General features: G+C 37.6%; 1 protein-coding gene across 1 annotated transcript; it reads right to left on the bottom strand.

The window, feature by feature from the left end:
* Positions 1 to 1,965: 1,965 nt before the first annotated feature.
* LOC107548946 (72 kDa type IV collagenase-like) lies at positions 1,966 to 20,322 on the bottom strand. The gene is made up of 14 exons (XM_016229820.1): positions 19,930 to 20,322; positions 19,364 to 19,474; positions 17,094 to 17,209; positions 13,691 to 13,839; positions 12,103 to 12,231; positions 11,796 to 11,969; positions 11,438 to 11,611; positions 8,985 to 9,158; positions 8,635 to 8,790; positions 8,331 to 8,457; positions 5,097 to 5,233; positions 3,846 to 4,005; positions 3,435 to 3,544; positions 1,966 to 2,545 (listed from the first exon to the last, which is right to left on the bottom strand). Exons 1-14 carry the CDS (start codon positions 20,080 to 20,082, stop codon positions 2,442 to 2,444), a joined length of 1,974 nt encoding a protein of 657 aa, XP_016085306.1. The 5' UTR covers positions 20,083 to 20,322; the 3' UTR covers positions 1,966 to 2,441.
* Positions 20,323 to 20,843: the final 521 nt, after the last annotated feature.

Here is a 20,843-nt window from a genome sequence, read left to right as displayed (position 1 = left end):
CACACATTTACCATGGTAATAATAATAATAATATATTTTAATACTTATGTAACACCATGTTTATTTTTCATGAGGTACCCTCAAAGGTGCACCTTTGTAACTTATCTACCCTTAAAGCATGCATACTTGTATGGTACTAATATGCTCTCTTTTAGGGGTATAGTTGCACCTTTGAGGTTACTGCCCCAGTAAACGGCTAAAATACAATTATAGTATATTTTATTTATGACAGTGTAAACAAAAAAGGCCTATGAAATTTAAAAAACATGGCTTTAAAATCTAATATTAAGTGAGTATAGTTACTGATTATTTTATTTTAATAATGTAACCGAGGTATCGGTATCGACGATACTGGGCTTGAAAATTTCGATCGGTATTGGATCGAAAATAAAATAAGAGGTATCGCCCATCCCTTAGTTCTATTTGCTGTTCGGAAGCAGTGATGCTCGACTCGAGAATGAATCACTCGTTTGAGCCGATTCTTTTTAAAGGGTTGAACAAAAGACACCATAACTATAAAAATAACGATATATATATAGGCTATAGTTCTAAAAGTCGTTCTCAATATTAAAGAATAGCAGAGTCTACACCACACAACTATAACCATAAAGGCACAGAGAAACGATATCGTTGGAATCACTTTCAGAACGATTTTTGTCCAGCTGATGAACGATAAAATATCGACACCCAATCAGAATCAATCCTGCTGTCACGAGCTGAAGAATTTAATGCGGCAGACGAGCGTGCGCTTAGAATAAACAGACGATATCGTCTGCTGGTGTGGACACTAATAGGCTACTGTATAGTTCTTGGTGTGAACGGGCCTTTACGGTCTGAACAGTTCGGACACGCACTGAATCGTTTAAAACGGTTCTTCACTTAACAGTACACAAAACAGTAACGGGATATTTAAGAACAGGACATACAATTAAGTATATTTACCTGCAATCCATTCAAACCAAAACTGCATTCTAGATTTAAAGTAGATGAATTTTTTTAAGTTCAGCCGTGTATTTCTGTAGGCCTATTACAGTAAAGATATTTTCAAAACATTCAAACATCAAAACACTGCCACAATCAAAACGTACAATATAAGCTTTTTTTTAACCCATAGATAATTATGCGGGGTATTGAATACGACACTACCTCACTGCACTACCTCAGCGTAATTATATTCTTATATTTATGCCTGTCTTGAATGTTGCTGTCTGTGTATAATGTCTACTTTCTTGTTTATAAACACTGTCATACTGTTTGTTACCTGCTAATCTGAAGAGCTGCTAAACTGTATTTCGATGTTCCTAAACAATGACAAATAAAGTTCTATTCTATTCTATAACCATATTGAGAGCTCGGCTTTTTATACAATAACCACTAGATGTCGCTGTTTGCCTAAATGCGACGAGTAATTTTGAAGAAGTTTAATAACGGGAAACATACATACTGTTTTCTTGGTGAGAAAATCAAATGATCATCACGAGGCTCAATGCTTTACAAAAACTATGTTAAAACTGAAAAGTTAAATGGCAAATGGCAAAATTCCATGTAAAGGATAGTTACTATTTATTTTGAGACAGTGACAAAGTGCACAAAGCAAAATAGAAAATAATAAAAATAAAACATTACAAATATAAACAGATTGCATATGTCAATAAAAAAAACTACCAAAAAAACAAAACAATAAAAATAAAAAAAAAGAGTACAAATGATTATTATTCAGTAATCTCATGATATTTGCTTGACATGAGTCCATCATGCAACAAACCCTATACAGTCTTCAGGCAACCCGTGCCATGAATCTCTCTGTACCATGAGACGAAAGACACAAGACTAACAAAAATGATATGCTTTGACAGTTGTTTGGTCTCTGTTTTTACACAATTATCATGTATAAAATGTGTCCTCGTATTAAATGCAGGATGTTTTATTGGACAGTATTTACTACAAAATAAAACATGAATTAAGTCTTTCATCTTTGCATATCAGTACTAGGAAAATTTGTGCTTTTACATATTGCTTGGATGAATTTATTCTGTGCAAATTAAAACAAAAAAAAGGAGATACATCTCACTGACACCACTGCCACATTTACATGTAACTGGGAAATGTCACAAGTCCTTTTAAATCTGATGATCTACATGTAGGCTATATTAAGGGGTAGGAGCTAAACCCTTTCATAATTAAAAATGAACAAAAAATATCACGCAATGACAAAACAACAAAAATGACAGTCTTTTCTGCCTATGTTTGGCATGCAGAGATGGTCCAGGCTGTGAAGGCTTTCAGGCCGCTCTGGTTAGCTAAGGATAGGTTATAATCTTATAGGCTCTGACTAACCAGGAGGGGCAGAATGGTAAATTTGAGTGCTGTCATTTGGCAAGGTAACACTGGCCTTTTTTATATAGTGATGAAGGTCATCACAGAGTGCCAGGGCTGAATGTTCAGCAGCGTAGCCAGTCCTTTTTGATCTCCCCAACTTTAATCATTTTCAGAGTGCTGTCATCCATTTTGAGATAGTGGGAGTCTTTGAAGAAGTAGCTGTGACCTGAAAATATTGAATAAGTGTAAATAGAACAGCATTTATGCGAAATATTTTTTTTTTGTAACAATGTAAATGTCTTTGCTTAATAAAATTATTATTTTTTCCGACTCTAAACTTTTGAAAAGTAGTGTAAAAAACAATAAAAAATGAGGTAAATTAAATCGTGTCTATTTAATAGAGTTAGTTAATCAATGTCTCAATTTATCCATCAATCAGTGATCAAATTATCTAAAATCTTGAAGAGTGGGCTCTAATTCACAACCTAGAGAAGCTGTTTTTACTTGTTCAGCTCCAAACAGCCTAATTACAAACAGAGGAACCTTTCAGACACCACACAAGCCTGCTCTATGAGGCGTGTACATGTGTGTGTATGTACCTGTATGAGTGTAAATGTGTGTTAGTGACAGCAGAGGAAAGAGCTGGGTGGTTGTAAAAGCATGTATGTTAAGTAAATTCTAGTAGATCTAAGCAAAAGTTATAAATCCTTAAGCTCTCTCTCCAAGTTTTTCTCTCGTTTAGAGTTTTATGTGCTCTTTAGACAGAGGCTGTTACTGGAAAAAAATGCCTCATCTTGAGCAGGGGGAACCATATAGCTGGGGTTTTTTGTTGTTGTTGAAGGCCTAAAGCCAGCAGTAATTGGGTTGGAGTTAAATGCCAAGAATGCTCTACCAGACTCCACTTTGGTCCAATTCACTCACACATTGAGCACTAAAACTCAGGCAGTTATTAAAAGAAATCAGTAAAGTATGTGAGATCTAACAGAATGTAGGTGAGAGAGGGGAAAGGAATGAGATGAAAGGTTAATTCAGGGTAGAGGTCAGGTTTTCTCTGCAGAGGAATACCACAGACAAAGCTGGATCTGAAGCCAGGTGCTTGGCCATTAGTCTCTTACCATCACTATTGAGACTGAGAGCAGCATCTAGGTCATCAGGGACAGCGCTCCAAGATTCTGCAATAAGTTTAGGGAAGCCTGGATCCATCTTTTTCTTGGCTTCATTGTATCTGAGAAGTCATAGAAAAAAGTGAACATTATAATTAACATATGTCTACTTTTTCTCAACTTTAAAATTCCCTGACACTCCTTCAAGTAGGTGTGTAGTTTTAAAAGCATGTGTAAATTCCAGTAAATCTCAAAGATATAACAGTCTGAGTTATTAAAAATAATTTCTGCATCTGTGGAAAAATAATTTCACAATTCACAACTTTAGTTTTTTAAGGAACAATTGTATTTTGCTCATTAATCACAATGAACACATACTTTATTAAGCCCACAGATGCTGAGAGATATTTAAAAATAGATTACCTCCAGAACTTGTTTCCGGCAAATATGTAAGTCTTCTTGCTCTTGTGGAAGGAGTAGGCAGCATCAATTCCATGCAAATCTGAAGGAAGACCCATGCTGGAGATCTTCTTGGGATAATCTCTCTCCAGAGTACTGGCAGAATATACCCACATCTCATCACCTAGAGAAACAATTCAAATATTTTAAATACAAATTGTATTTGACGGACGGACGGACGGACACACACACACACACACACACACACAAACACAAATGCACATCTACAACATTTTTCACCAATTTACAAAATCTTGCTTCCTAATATACCAACCCCAAACTTTTGAACGGATGTGTAAGGCTTTTGAATGTTTTTGAAAAAGTGCTCAATTATGAAAGAATTTAGGCTCCCCACAGCTGCATTTTTAATACAAATATAAATATTATTTATTTTTAATACATTTCTTTATTAACTTACGAGTACAACACTAAAATAACTGCTTTCAATTTTAATATATTTTAAAATGTAATTTATTCCTGTGATGGCAAAGCTGAATTTTCAGCAGCTATTAATCCAGTCTTCAGAGTCACATGATCTTTCAGAAATCATTCTAATAAGCTTCCCCACTTGCTTAAGAAACATTTCATATCATTATCAATGTTGAAAACATCTGTATCGCTCAATATTTTTGTGGAAATCATGATGCATTTTTCAGAACACATTTTTTGGTAACATTATAAAAGTATTTGTCACTTTTGATCAATTGAACGTATCCTTGCTGAATAAGTGTATTAATTTCTTTCCAAAATAAATAAACACACAAACATACTGACCCCAAATGGTGAACGGTGGTGTATCTTTCTCAGTAAGTAAATAAGTACATTTTATACACAAGAGACAGAAACATACTCACATAAAACCTTAAACTTCTTTATTATCTCATTCTTCACTGGATTTGATCTATAACAGGTCCCAAAAGCAATTTACAATCTCAAGTCTACCATCGATATATATCTAAACCATAACCTATCTCTGTTTATAGTAGCAGTATGTGAAGAGTGCGGGTATACAGAGATGGATTGTGGATAAAATATATAAATGTGTGAAATTTTAGATTTGGTAGGTTCTGTGCTAACTTAAATGGCTAAAAATATTTTCTGCAACCTGTTATGGATTAAATTCTATGATCAACATTTTTTCTTGCCATTTCTGCTCATGTATTTTTGTATTCACTGCCATCAAGCGTAAGTGTCACACCCAGTTCTGTCCTTTACCTGCAAAGAAGACAGTCTTCTCCTCTAAAGGATTCTCATAAGCTGCATCAATCTTCTCTGGAAGTTCACTCCAGAATGTAGCCACCAGCATGGGGCCTGTTGGCTTCCTCCTGACATCAGCAGTCCTGAAGAGGAATCTATAACAGGAGTTAGACAGGGCAACAATATGAAAGTGAAAAACAAAAACGTGAAAAGTGAAGTGACTTGTGGCCAAGTATGGTGACCCATACTTGGAATGTGTGCTCTGCATTTAACCCATCCAAGTACACTCCATTCTGTGTGATTTATAAGTTTTTGAAAACTGGGGACATGGGGTAATGTCCTGAAAAGTCACCTTCTCCTTGTAATACCTATGTCATACCTTTGTCATTAAACAAATTTATGTCCTCATTTGTCACACACACACACACACACACACACACACACACACACACACACACACACACACACACACACACTTCATTCACTCCCCCCCTCCTACAATTCTGCCAGACCTGAGACTCAAACCTGCAACCTTCAGGTTACAAGTCCGACTCTCTAACCATTAGGCCACGAATTCCCCAATATGCTTGTGCACGGAGAGAAGGGTGATAAAATAAGCAAGTAAGACAGAAAGAGACAGCGTGTGCCGAACTCTAGCTACAATGAGGTGATTCACTGAGCAGATGTTTCTTATTATGGCTGAAGAATGAGCTAAGAGGCATTTGGACATGTCCAAACTTGCCTGCTGCCCTAGAATAAACCACAAAAACAATACCAACCACCCCAGACCTCTTTCCACTGACCTATTTTTCAAAAGGCTAAAAGAATTTAGCCTCAGAGAAGAAGACAGAGATCTCAGGACTTTCAAGTGACTGCAGCTCACTAGAGTGAAGAAAAGCTTCTGTGAGCAGCACACAGCCTCTGTTGGCAGTTATTTCACTTTATTTTAAACTTCAGATCACAGCACTAGGTTAGAGTTGAACTGTAATCAAACATTTTGCCCCAAAGCTCCACTTCTTCTAGTGCAAACACTTCTGAACAACCCTCCCTTCTGTGCCTATGCAATTAAACATGTAAGAACAGAAAACTCTTGTAGGTAAAACACTAGTTGAGTTCAGCTCTTATTTGCAGCTGTCTTAGAAATGAAACGATATGAGACAGAATAATTCATTTTATCAAATGCCTCAGATGTGGCTTATAAATCTGAGCCAAAGATGAGATAAAATAAAGACTTTCTAGTGCAGCTGAATAAACAAAACATTAGTGAACCCTTTGGGGGTGCGCTCTCTGGCCTTACTCTCTACTTCTCCCCTTTTCTCTGTGAAATGGCTTAAACAGCTGTCACATTTTTCCAGCTGGGTGAATATCTGAGATCTCAAGTCATTTTGCCCACACAGTAAAGTGAGACTTGCAGCTCCAGGGATCCTCAGATTCACAGAATTACGCTGTAATTTGATCATAACTCTATGATAATGACATTTCCACTGCTGCACCATTTGACTCCTTGCCTTCACAGACAAATAATATTTATCAGCCAAAATAGGGAGAGCGGTTCAGACATTTGGGGAAGATTGATTTTTAAGCTGAACTACCATAGGCAGGAATCGCCATGATGCAAAGTTATATCAATAATTAGATTGCATATTGTAACTTGATTAATTTTTTTAAGCATTTTGTGTTATAAATGTACAATTTGGATTTTAAGACTTGTTATATTTCTATTACAAACAATTATAATAGTTGGATATTTATTTTAAACAAACAAGCCAACAAATAAATACAAAAATTAGATAAACAGTTTTGAATAAAAGCATTGGTAAAACGAATAACAAATCAACATTGTGAGATGAGGAGGAAAATTAGAATATTACATTTTTCCCCATTTTCCTCCGTCAGAGAGAAAGATGACTAAAGATAAAGGAAATGACAGACATTTCTTCTGATTTTTGGAATCAACATGCTCTGGATACTTTAGATCAGTATTTCAGGATCTTGCTCAGAGGGTATAAGAGCCCACTGAGTGCTATAAAGACAGACACTCACATCCACCATACACTCTTTTCAGTGTGTGTGTGTGTGTGGTCCTGTGATGATCTCTATAACCACATTGCAGTCAGCTTTAAAACTGGAGGATGTGTGTGTAGAATAGTGGGTGGCTCTTTTTCGTTCCAGAGCTCCTGATCCCTGAGCATGTTGGTGAAAACCAATGACAGCACTCTTTATACTCTCCTTATATTTGCTTTGGACACCATTCCAAAATTTTAACATTCCTGACATCTACCACTGATTATATAAGTAAAAGTGTGGAGCATGGACAGTATTTCAAAATTGAAAAATACACATTAGCAAATTCAAACAGTAAATTATATTTAAATGGATGTAATAGATGCATTTAGGTTGTTTCTCAGGCACCCACATAACCAGGATAACTCAAGCAACTTCAATACTGTAGTAGAGGTACCCTGAATGGTACTATAACAGAGATTCTTGACTAATTGTCAGTTGAGAGTTTTAAGGTAAACAATTTGTGATGTCTGTAGTGAGTGATGTGGAAAGTGTTTACTTGGTCATGATCATGTACTACATTAAAGTAGTCAGCAAATTTAGTCTTCCACTAAATCATCCCAGCAAAATTCAGTCAGACAAAAACAATGTGCTCAAAGGAATAAAAATGCCCCCTGATATGGTAATGTCTATGTTGAGGTATTTTGATTTTGGGATGTGGGTTCAGATTTGTGGACTTTCCCTTGTCTACCCACTCTCGCCACCACTTACTTTGTTTGAGTTCATTTGAATTCTGGACTAACAATGTGGCTAAAGCATCACCATGATTCTTCTCCTCTTTAAATCGACATCCTGTTATTCCAACCACTATAAAGCCAGTACTCCCATCCATTCTGATTTCAAAAAGATATGCTGAAGTTTTTTAATAGGCAGATAAACTGAGTCATGAAGTTTTCCCCAGATGGCCATGGGGCCATTTCCAGTGCATGCAAGCAAAAAAAAAAATTGAAACCACTGTAAACAGATGAATTGAGCATCCCTGCCAGCAAATGTTAAAATTAAATAACTGCTACCCACAGTTGCGTGCCTGCAAATTATTGCATAGATGTTTTGTGGACAAAAAGCCAAAAGGAAGCAGTACTGTGACCCTGCCTGAATATACCCTGTTATTTTCTATTCACCTCGGAAATAAGGTTAACATTAACAACATCATTCAGGCCTTTCTGTGAACTGGGTGTCCTTAGTTACCTGTCCTTAAAGAAGAAGATCTCTCCTCTGATCTGGGCTACAGCATCAAATATGATGTTTTCATTACATACATCCATTGGCGTGACCGGTGGGAGTTCAGTGGGCAATGGTTTGTCTGTTGGTACACCTGTACAGAGAATGTGTAAAGAGGAATAAATAAGACAAAAATACTTCTAAATACTTTAAATATGATTATAATCATCACAACATCAGAATACACACATATGATGAACTTAATGCAAGTACTAAATTGCATAAGTTGCAGCTGATAATTTCAATATTGTCTTCCACACTTCACACTCACCATAGAGCTCCTGGATGCCTTTAACATCATCATCAGACAACCTCAAGGTTTTGGTGAATGTGTACATGGGTGCCATGAGGGCTCCAGGGTCCTCAGAGTGCTCCAAACCCAGGGCATGGCCGAACTCATGGGCCGCCACTAGGAATAGACTGTAGCCTGAGAAAAAGAGAGAGAGGCCAATTTATTAATCTGACTAAAATTACAAAAGTATAGCATCACAACAAGAGAGAATGAGACAGGAAGTGACTGTGTGAGTGCAAATCTAAAATATTTTTTGTGACATGACAACAACAGAATATATTTTGCATGCTACAAATTATACAAATAATGACACAAAATCACTATGCCACCTTGGTCAGGACAAAAGCCCCACTTGCGGTCGTCATCAAAGCTTTTGGTGACAGCACACCACATCTTCCCATCACTACGTCCCGACGTGGTGCAGGAGTCGTAAGTATTGCCCAGAAATTTAAAGGGGAAGACGCAGGGTGCACCTTCTGAATTTCCTCCGACTGTTGACATGGCTGTCATTAAAATAAATAAATACCAAGAACGTTAAAGGTTGATAATGACAAAACTGGTGTTGTAAAAGCATCGAGGGTTTAAAAAGTATGATTAACACTTGATTTACAGCATTCTAAATAGGGCTGAATAATTTGGAAAATAATCTAATATTTATTTTTTAAACCCTTTATCTTCTGTATTATTCAACAAAGACAAGCAATAAATCATTGTAGGGGTGGGAATCTTTAGGCACCTCACGAGTCGATTCCGATTCTGGGAGTCGCAGTCAGATTCCAAAACTATATATTTTTTTTCTTATTGATTAGTCTTATTAATAAAACTTTTTTTTTTAAATTCCATATGTTATTATAAGTACTTTTTAAAAATAAATTACACATTAAAAAAATTAATTAAAACAATTGCATGTTAATAATTTTAAATAAACTAATATAAAACAGAGCTTAGATTAAGCCAGGATTAGGCCTTAGTTTAATTAGGACATCTAAGTAGCTTAAACGTGCCTTAGAAAAAAAACATTACTGGTGTGTATCTTGAGACAAAACAACGGCACTGATATATTTTAAGACATGTCAGTGCAAGTTGCTTTTAAGACAGCTCAAACATTTATTTTAGTCTGGAAGTAGGCATACAAGCAATAAACAAACAGTGCTTTCAGTATTTAAGAGTATCTGAACATTTTCAACCTTTCCGAACTTTATTAAAGGTTATTGTGTGGATGGTTCGAGTGGTGTGTGTGTGTGTGAGAGAGAGAGAGAGAGAGAGAGAGAGAGAGAGAGAGAGAGGGTGTGTGTGGGAGAGAGAGAGAGAGAGAGAGAGAGAGAGAGAGAGAGAGAGAGAGCGCAACTGGAAGCAAGCAGGATGAGTTTCTAAAGCACATGCAGCGCCATCGCGCATCTGTGGTTAAAAACTAGGCTCAGAATCGATCCAGAATCTTTTGAGAATCTTTTCTCCCATCTCTATTGTATAGTATGACCAACACAATATTAGATAGATTAAACAAAGTGTGCTTTTCTGTAGGCCAGGCATATGCGTAGGGTGCCAAGTTGATGCTTCCTCTGCAGACTGCTTTACTCTCGCGAGTCACGTGACGAGAATGTAATCGCAGCCTTGCGGTTAAAAAAATTGTGTTTTGTCATATCGTGATATTAATCGCAATTGCGATTAATCTTTCAGCCCTAATTCTAAACGTTAAAAAGGGCCAAGTTTGTGACAGCTCTTGATTAGGACAAAATAAATAAATAAAATGCTTAACAACAGCTAAAATGCTAAGAGAAGCAAAAGAAGCAGTGATATGGAAACTGTTACGATTAAGTGTATGTCACAAGCTATAACAAAAGCTGCAGTTAGTGGTATGCCCACATATTAGATCATGGCATTTGAACCTAAAGAAAAACTACATGAGCTAAGAGAAGCATCAGGGAGGAGTCCTTCTCAATTACACAGACTCAACAGTCTGAATCACACTGACTCGACAGACTCAAAATGAAGGTCACACCAGTTTCATGGCATAAACAGAGCTGTGTTTTATTAAAGTTCAGCTAAAGTATGGGACTGCGTTCCAAAGCTCTAATTTAAAATGATGGCTTGCACCACTGGACTTGTTTTTGTGACTCTTATATTCAGCACACACAAATAGGAAGAGAGGGCTGCATTCCCAGGGAATTACAACCAGATGAGGAGTTCTGTGCTCCTAACTTGCTTATGCCAGATCGGTAACACAATGGAAAATATCTCTTAATAAGAAACTTTTACAGTCTGCTGGAAACTGAAGAGTGAATGGAAAACTGCTTTAAAGACGGACAGGCCTTAAAAACCAAATGCATAGACAGACACATTACTGATTTAAAGTAAGTAATGACACCCAACAATTAATTTTGTGATTGTGTCAATGTGTGTCCAATTGGATGAATGGTAAAACGTCTCGAGCAACATCTAAACATCTGTTGTTTTACATGTGTTTTTCCCTTGGCACTGACCCTTTCGCTTGCTTACAACGAGGTTTGTAAGGCACTATAACATGTTTTGAAGAGTATGCATTATGAAAAGTGCTATAGAACTATAATTTGACTGAACAGAAATATGAAACGGGTTGAAAATTTTGAGAACAGGAAACAGTGATTTTTTTAAGGATGTTTTGATCAATATAAAGTTCAAACTAATAGCATTTATTTGAAACATGCACACTTGCTGAATAAAAGTTATACTTATTTTTGGTTTTCAAAGAAGTCAAAATAAATATTGCTCTGGATTGGAGATTTACAGAAACTTATAGACTGACCTGTCTCAGGACAGAATCCATAATTCTTGTCACGGTCGTAATCTTCGGTAGTGGCACACCAACGGTACCCATCATCCCGGCCTGAGGTGGTGCAACTATCATATTTTTCCCCCTGGAATGTGAAGGGGAACTTACAAGGAGCTCCATCTGCATTTCCACCCAATGTAAACAGGACTGCAACACAGGAAGGAACAAAACTCAACGAGTCAGTGATTGTGACATACAGTATTACATTCACAATGCCACATTTTTCCCCCAAATCAAGTCTGAGACATAACGGCCTAAACTTTGCACCACTTTGGATGGGAAGAGTGTCAAATTATACTGTACTGTACAATTTTGCATAAAGGATACTCACGTTCATGAGGACAGAAGCCATACTTTGCATCTTCATCAAAGTTGTATGTGGTAGAGCACCAAAGGAACCCATCATCTCGACCCTGAGAGGTGCAGCTGGTGTACTCTTTACCCATGAACAAGAATGGAAACTTACAGAACTCCCCCTCTGCATTACCATACTTCACCTTTACCACTAAATCAAGAGGGAGAAAGAGAGATATCACATTTGATAAACTAATTTTGTACTTTGAGTAAAACTGTAAAAAAAAAAACAGCTACTTGTTTAAAGAGGTAACAAGTCACCAGAAGCAAGACAACTGACATACCTTGTCCCTCTCCCAATGTCCACAGCTCATCATCATCGAAGTGAGAGTCTCCCCCAATACCAGGTCCCGGAGCGAAGGCATGAGCCAGAAGACCATCCTTCCCATCAAACGGGTAACCATCACCATGTTCTACAAGTAATATAACACATTTAAAGGGGTCATATGATGTTGCTAAAAATAACATTATTTTGTGTATTTGGTGTAATGAAATGTGTTTATGCGGTTTAAGGTTCAAAAACCACATTATTTTCCACATACTGTACATTATTGTTTCTCCTTTCGCCCCGCCTTTCTGAAACGCGTCGATTTTTACAAAGCTCATCATTGTGCTCTGATTGGCCAGCTATCCAGTGCGTTGTGATTGGCAGAATACCTCAAGCATCTGACGGAAATGTTACGCCCCTTACCATACTGTAATGTCGTGTCCCGGTGCGACGAGACAAAAACAATAAAACCCATTATAAACGAGGCATTTGTTGCATCCAGTGGGGACATAATTACTGATTATAATGACTTATACTGTATTTTTACGCGTTGCATCGCGCCACGTAAACATAAAACCATGTCTGCATTTGTGATCAGAGAAATGACAAACAACAAGCGCTACTCTACACTGCTCAAAACTCACGTTTGAATCGTCAGTGGCAAATTCTTTAAATATGAAAACATACTTACAGGCTGTAAGTTAGAACAGCCAGCATTGTAGGCTATACACTCCAAGATTCAGGAAATAGTCCTCCATAAAATTCGTTGCACACACACGGATATTTGGTTGAACTGTTCTGGAACAGTGTTGTAAATACAACTTAACCACTGATTTCTAGTTGTGTCCTCTTTTGGAAGGCCAAACAAAGTAGTTTCGCTTTCGCAACGGAACACAGACATAGTGGTGGCGGCAGCAACAATACTACAGCAAGAATAAAAGTTACACCTTCTTTCTTTGCGCGAACATTTGGGCGGTGTTATGCAAATCTTCCCACATCATGACGTAGACATGTGGGGGCGTGTTAGAACGAGGCGTTTTAGGAGAGTGTGGACGAGTATTAACTTTTATAAAGAATAGCTCTTTGGATTTGAGACTTTAGTCTTTGCAACTTTAGGGATCTTATCTATGCACGAACAGCTTGTAACACTCCAAAGAGAAAGGAAAACTTGAAATTGCATCACCTTTAACTCAAATATTTGTTTTAATCCAATGCACCAGGGTTAGTATTTTCGGTAGGTAATTGCACGGTTAATAGGTGTGTCAAGTATAGTTTAATTTTCTATTGATTTTGTCCACAATCTTTCATTTACAGCCTGCTCAGGAGATTTACACTGTGAGAATACTGTTGGCATTTTTTGTAATTGCCTTGTGCAGTCATTATGGTATTTCCAAAGACCACAATGTAAATCAATCTCTGGTGCAGGAAGCTTTATACTAAAGATTTTAAGGAGTGACTGTGGTTAGTCTTAGCAGTTAAATGTAAGAGCTGTGATTAGGAAAAAAATTAATCCGACTTTTGTACATTTACATCACAGTAGTTTAGAAACCTTTGTACAGAAACATATTGTACAGAAACACATAGACAATTATTTTCTTGAATACCATTTCGGCCAAAGTTAATCATGATGTCCGCTTCTCCATCCATGATCCTGGTGAATTTCAGAGGTGTGACATCACTCCAGACTTTAAATGCACCATAGAAGGCATCATCAATTGTTTCTTCATCCAGATCTGGGGTGTGCCCTAAGATCCTGTGGAAGAAGAAAACAATATTGCCTTCTTTTTAAACTATACTTTCCAGTTGATTATTCTATATTTTCTAGAAAACAAAATACAGAAATATTTATTATGCCCTATTTATGAATTTTTTAAAATCTCTGTTACTCATTTATATAATTATTTGTCATATTGTAATAGTAAATAAGCGGGTACTGCATTTACTTTTTTCCTCATGACTTTGAGTGGCTCAAGAATACATACGATTAGGAGTATAAGCCCAGGCAAAAAGTTGTCAGTCGTCATGTTTTACAATGGCATCGTCTAACTCAAGTACCATATGCAATAAACCTTTGGATGCTTCCTATGCTTCTTTTCCCCCCCTGCCAATGGTTTGCCACCAACTCTTTTTTTTCATCACAAAAAGACATGGGGATGTCCAAGTTCTCAGTTCAATCTAAATCATCATCAAGCTATTACAGATCACTCACACACAGCGATCAGAGGACAGCAGGTTACACTGATCACCTGCATGGTCTGGTTTCTTTCTCCTAAGGAGGGAGCTCCGCTTCAAACCAAAACCAGGACTGTCAAATCCAAACCTGTTCTGGCATTACAAGGCAGTCTGAAATGGTCCCTACAGAAAAATGGAGCAACATCAAACAAATTTGGCAGGTGCAAAAAACTAAAAAGGTTCTCTACTAATAATCAGTAAGAGAATCTCCAAAGCTCTTCAATAGTCCCAGAACAGCATGGGGTGAAACACTGTTATGCTGACCACCCTGGAAGACACAGGAGATACTGCTAGCCTCTGACAAAAGAAACAGCCTGGACAATGTACAGTGACAACAGGAGCTGAATGCTCATCAGAGCTCCCACCATAGTTTGGCAGCCTAGGTTATATATTTAAATGAAAAAAAAAACTTAATGAAACACTCTTTGCAGGTGCACACTTATCAAACAAACTAGCAAATGCTAACTGTACTTGTGGCGGTTACTAGAGCATGTATCTTAGACACATTCAATACTAATGTTATGCTATTTTCTAGTGCCAAACCACAGCACAATCTACAAGGACAATGGCATTCTACAAGGCAACAAGGGATAGATGTACAATCAATTCAACTGATGAAACACTGAAAATTGGTGTTTCCAAAACATTTCCAGTTGGTAAAATAACTGGAAAACTGAGTTGTAAAAATAAGATGTGACCTCAATACAGCACAACATTTTGAATATTCACATACTGAAGGGAGCATCCCGAGGTTTGAAACTGAAAACCAATTGCGCTGTTTAATATTAATTAACATTTAATGAGGGGCTAGGTTTAATATAAACTTCTCTAAGAAGGCTCAATACTAAATCTAAATATCTGTTAAATTAGCAAAGCTGACACTGGCAGAAAACCTAAGGCTGAGCCATTTCTTCCACAGATCTGTGTATGTGGTCTGAAAACTTTTTACCGGCAAATCAACAGTTGCGGTCATGACTCACTAAACACTGTAAGGACATGTAGGCCAGTAAATATCCTCAAGATCCCAACTTTGTCCTTTTTGTTACAAAAGACTATTGATCACTTATTTTGTGTTTGATTAGTGGCCAATTCCTTCAAAAGGCTGCAAACGAACAGCGCGCATCTGAAGTGTCTCTGAAGGAAATAATGCATTATTTATCGGCTTTAAGATATCGGCCAAATTTTCTTATCAGGCCGATACCGATAACAGAAAAAATGAGAAGATATGGGCCGATACCGATATGGTGGCCGATATATCGTGCATCCCTACTTCAATGACAGTAAATATTAATTAATGGCCAAACATTTCTTGCATTTCCTGTAGTCAGCACAACTTTATAACCTAATAAATTCAGATTTGTTGTTCATTTTTAAGCTCCACCTCCAATGTAGCCACAAAGGTCCTGCTGAGAACATTCTTTAAACATATATTGATTGTGCGCTCTGTTTTTGACTGGCTTAAAGGGGTGGTTGACTGTTTTTTTTCTAGGCTTGATCGTGTTTATGGGGTACAGTCTAACAAGTGTTCATGCTTCGTTTTTTTAAAAAACACATTATTTTTCACATAATTTACCTTTATTCCACGATCTGTCCCTTCTCTAACAAACGCCTTGATTATTTCCTGTTTTTATGAAGCCCCTCCCTCAGAAACACACAATGGGCTGAGATTGGTCAGCTGGCTCAGTGTGTTGTGATTCGCTAAACCGCCTCTAGAGCGTGTCTGAACATCCCACCCCTCAATCTCAGAATGTGCTCCGGTTGTATTGTAAACAATGACGTCCTCTATATTGCTTATCAATTTGAGCCCGATTGAGACGCAGAGAATATTAATGAAGAAGATCGCCCAGAACCTGTACAAGCACGGCTCTTAATGGTATGTTTGTTTGTTGTTGTCCCATACTTTCAGATACGCTGTTGTTTGTAAATGCTACTGCTTCTGTTAGCTTTTAATATACGGTTTTATTCTGATTAAAGCTTTAATACAGCACAGCGACCGTACGCACGTCCATGTATAACGCTTCTCATAGCTATGTGAAAATAAGTGTATAAATGGAACAGTTTGTTGGAGCTGATCTGACGATCTGAATGAGAGAGAGAGAGAGAGAGAGAGAGAGAAAGAGATGCAGAGCAGGGCGACGCGAGGAACAGTATTGAGAACCGCTGCTTTAGAACATTGGTTTTGAAACTTGTGAATCCATTACAATCGTTAGACGACAGAATCGCGATTCATATATGAACAGATTTTTACGTGCACCCCTAGTTTTCTCTTCCTCTTCTCTAAAGCAGTGCAGCAAGGCCTCGCCCCCTTTGTTGCGTGTTCCCAGGGGCGGGGTTTATCTGGGTTCGTGACGTAACGGACCGGGGAAGAAGCTCATTGTAGTCCCTTACCAGCTGTTTTTGTAGGCATTAAACTGACAGAATTTTAAAAGACGATTTCTCCGTTTGCATTGAACTTTCAGCGCTGCAACTTTGCAGATATTGTTTATGCTCAAACAGCAACATTACACACTAACTACCGTTAAAAAAGTGAAATCGCAATCAACCACCCCTTTTTAATGACTGACACAAATATGGTCTCTGTTTCTTTTTATAAATCTTTTTGTAACCACAAAACTCTCACTTTTAAACTACAAAAAGATACAATTTTTTATAATATAAAGGATTATTTGATATTGACAGGATTGGAAATAATATAATTTTTTTAAAGAGTTAAAGTGACTGAAAAACAGTAAGGCGATATACAGTAGCTCATCACTGTTTGAGGTAAACACACACCTGTAGGTAACGTTGTTCTGTCCCCACTTGGGCTTCATGTGAAAGAAATTGTAATTTGCCACATCAGGAACTCCACATCGTGGTTTTTTCATGATCTCTACTGTCTTCTGGTCAATCTCCCCTGTCTCAGTTAAAGCAAAAAAAGATACGCTGTTGTTTGTAAATGCTACTGCTTCTGTTAGCTTTTAATATACGGTTTTATTCTGATTAAAGCTTTAATACAGCACAGCGACCGTACGCACGTCCATGTATAACGCTTCTCATAGCTATGTGAAAATAAGTGTATAAATGGAACAGTTTGTTGGAGCTGATCTGACGATCTGAATGAGAGAGAGAGAGAGAGAGAGAGAGAGAAAGAGATGCAGAGCAGGGCGACGCGAGGAACAGTATTGAGAACCGCTGCTTTAGAACATTGGTTTTGAAACTTGTGAATCCATTACAATCGTTAGACGACAGAATCGCGATTCATATATGAACAGATTTTTACGTGCACCCCTAGTTTTCTCTTCCTCTTCTCTAAAGCAGTGCAGCAAGGCCTCGCCCCCTTTGTTGCGTGTTCCCAGGGGCGGGGTTTATCTGGGTTCGTGACGTAACGGACCGGGGAAGAAGCTCATTGTAGTCCCTTACCAGCTGTTTTTGTAGGCATTAAACTGACAGAATTTTAAAAGACGATTTCTCCGTTTGCATTGAACTTTCAGCGCTGCAACTTTGCAGATATTGTTTATGCTCAAACAGCAACATTACACACTAACTACCGTTAAAAAAGTGAAATCGCAATCAACCACCCCTTTTTAATGACTGACACAAATATGGTCTCTGTTTCTTTTTATAAATCTTTTTGTAACCACAAAACTCTCACTTTTAAACTACAAAAAGATACAATTTTTTATAATATAAAGGATTATTTGATATTGACAGGATTGGAAATAATATAATTTTTTTAAAGAGTTAAAGTGACTGAAAAACAGTAAGGCGATATACAGTAGCTCATCACTGTTTGAGGTAAACACACACCTGTAGGTAACGTTGTTCTGTCCCCACTTGGGCTTCATGTGAAAGAAATTGTAATTTGCCACATCAGGAACTCCACATCGTGGTTTTTTCATGATCTCTACTGTCTTCTGGTCAATCTCCCCTGTCTCAGTTAAAGCAAAAAACTTCTGCATCTTCTTCAGTGTGTCCTTCAACACCATCAGATTACACCTGTCTTTTGGGCAGCCATAGAACTTATTTAAGTAGTGCTGTGAAAAAGATAATTACGGATACAATGAAAGACAGACAGAAGATACGCTGTTGTTTGTAAATGCTACTGCTTCTGTTAGCTTTTAATATACGGTTTTATTCTGATTAAAGCTTTAATACAGCACAGCGACCGTACGCACGTCCATGTATAACGCTTCTCATAGCTATGTGAAAATAAGTGTATAAATGGAACAGTTTGTTGGAGCTGATCTGACGATCTGAATGAGAGAGAGAGAGAGAGAGAGAGAGAGAAAGAGATGCAGAGCAGGGCGACGCGAGGAACAGTATTGAGAACCGCTGCTTTAGAACATTGGTTTTGAAACTTGTGAATCCATTACAATCGTTAGACGACAGAATCGCGATTCATATATGAACAGATTTTTACGTGCACCCCTAGTTTTCTCTTCCTCTTCTCTAAAGCAGTGCAGCAAGGCCTCGCCCCCTTTGTTGCGTGTTCCCAGGGGCGGGGTTTATCTGGGTTCGTGACGTAACGGACCGGGGAAGAAGCTCATTGTAGTCCCTTACCAGCTGTTTTTGTAGGCATTAAACTGACAGAATTTTAAAAGACGATTTCTCCGTTTGCATTGAACTTTCAGCGCTGCAACTTTGCAGATATTGTTTATGCTCAAACAGCAACATTACACACTAACTACCGTTAAAAAAGTGAAATCGCAATCAACCACCCCTTTTTAATGACTGACACAAATATGGTCTCTGTTTCTTTTTATAAATCTTTTTGTAACCACAAAACTCTCACTTTTAAACTACAAAAAGATACAATTTTTTATAATATAAAGGATTATTTGATATTGACAGGATTGGAAATAATATAATTTTTTTAAAGAGTTAAAGTGACTGAAAAACAGTAAGGCGATATACAGTAGCTCATCACTGTTTGAGGTAAACACACACCTGTAGGTAACGTTGTTCTGTCCCCACTTGGGCTTCATGTGAAAGAAATTGTAATTTGCCACATCAGGAACTCCACATCGTGGTTTTTTCATGATCTCTACTGTCTTCTGGTCAATCTCCCCTGTCTCAGTTAAAGCAAAAAACTTCTGCATCTTCTTCAGTGTGTCCTTCAACACCATCAGATTACACCTGTCTTTTGGGCAGCCATAGAACTTATTTAAGTAGTGCTGTGAAAAAGATAATTACGGATACAATGAAAGACAGACAGAGAGAGAGAGAGAGAGAGAGAGAGAGAGAGAGAGTAATGTCAACTTAACTGGAACTGTTTAACACATTCCACATTTTCCTAACCACCATGTAAACATATGGTGTATTTGTGCTTTATATTTTCTGTAGATATTTCAACAGTGAATAAAGGCCGAAAGTTAAATACTGCACAAATAATTAAAATAATATAATTGTGTTAATATTAGTAATGTTCTGACGGGACTGAAAATTAACATATAGAAAAACCCCATCATATTTTCAATTTAAAATAAACACACACACACATACACACTATACATATCTATATCTATATCTATACACACACACACACACACACACACATTATATATATATAATAATTCTAACTGCTTTATTCTTTCATGAAAAACATGAAATGAAATGAAAATACACTCACCAGAGCCACTTCTTTGTCTGTGTAAGAGGTATCATCGCCTGGAAACTTTATGATGGGTGAGGGCGCAGCAAAAGTTTGCAAGGAAGCAAGAAACTGTACGAGGAAAACTTTGAGGACAACATGCCTACAGCTGAAAAACTTAAAGCACATCATTTTGGTCCGGTTCCGAGATGTCCGTGTGCTGACAATAAGTTGACGAACAGGCCTTTACGACGTGTTCTCAGAGCTCCAAGTTTCTCCGACTGCACTGCAAATGTTCTTTCTTTTCCTCAGCGACACATCCTGCTTTCGTGGTCTGTGGAATAGTTTCTGCTTGCACACGCACTTTTCTGATGCTGGGGCTTGAGCTGAGACTGCGCAGCCTCCGGATCCAAGAATTTGGTAGAGCAGTGAAATAGGAGACGCACAGATGTGTGAGTGCACGCGCACCACGGAGACACTCAGAGAGAAGTTGAAGCTTTGAGTTTAAAAAGCTTTTACTTAAAAAGCTAAACACTTGAAACTGTGTTCTTAACCCTGTGTTTTCTTGTTCCATGTTTCACACTGTTCACATTTTACCCTGGGCTAATATTAAACCCCTGGTTAGTTATTCTCAAGAGCATACTGTACACTTGCAAACAGGCTTAGTTATAATTTGCATATTTATGGTCATGACATTGACTGTTAACGATATCTGTGCAAAAGTGGCAACGTTTTTCATCTCTAGCTGTTTTAAATATCCTAAACGGGAGTTTCATACCGATTTATAGCTACAAAAAGACTAATAGACCTCATTTCAGATGTGACAATAAGTAACAACAAGCAGTGAAGTTACAGCGACTACCAATGGGAGTGCAGAAAGTGATTTACCAAACAGCACAGCGTCCTCTAGCGAGTTCATTCCTGTAAATGCATATAGCAAAACAAACAAATCT

This window comes from Sinocyclocheilus grahami, unplaced genomic scaffold (assembly GCF_001515645.1).
Source record: "Sinocyclocheilus grahami isolate Dianchi unplaced genomic scaffold, SAMN03320097.WGS_v1.1 scaffold358.1, whole genome shotgun sequence".
NCBI lineage: Eukaryota > Metazoa > Chordata > Actinopteri > Cypriniformes > Cyprinidae > Sinocyclocheilus > Sinocyclocheilus grahami.
Note: the sequence above shows the minus strand (reverse complement) of the source record. Positions and strands in the feature narration are given on the sequence as shown.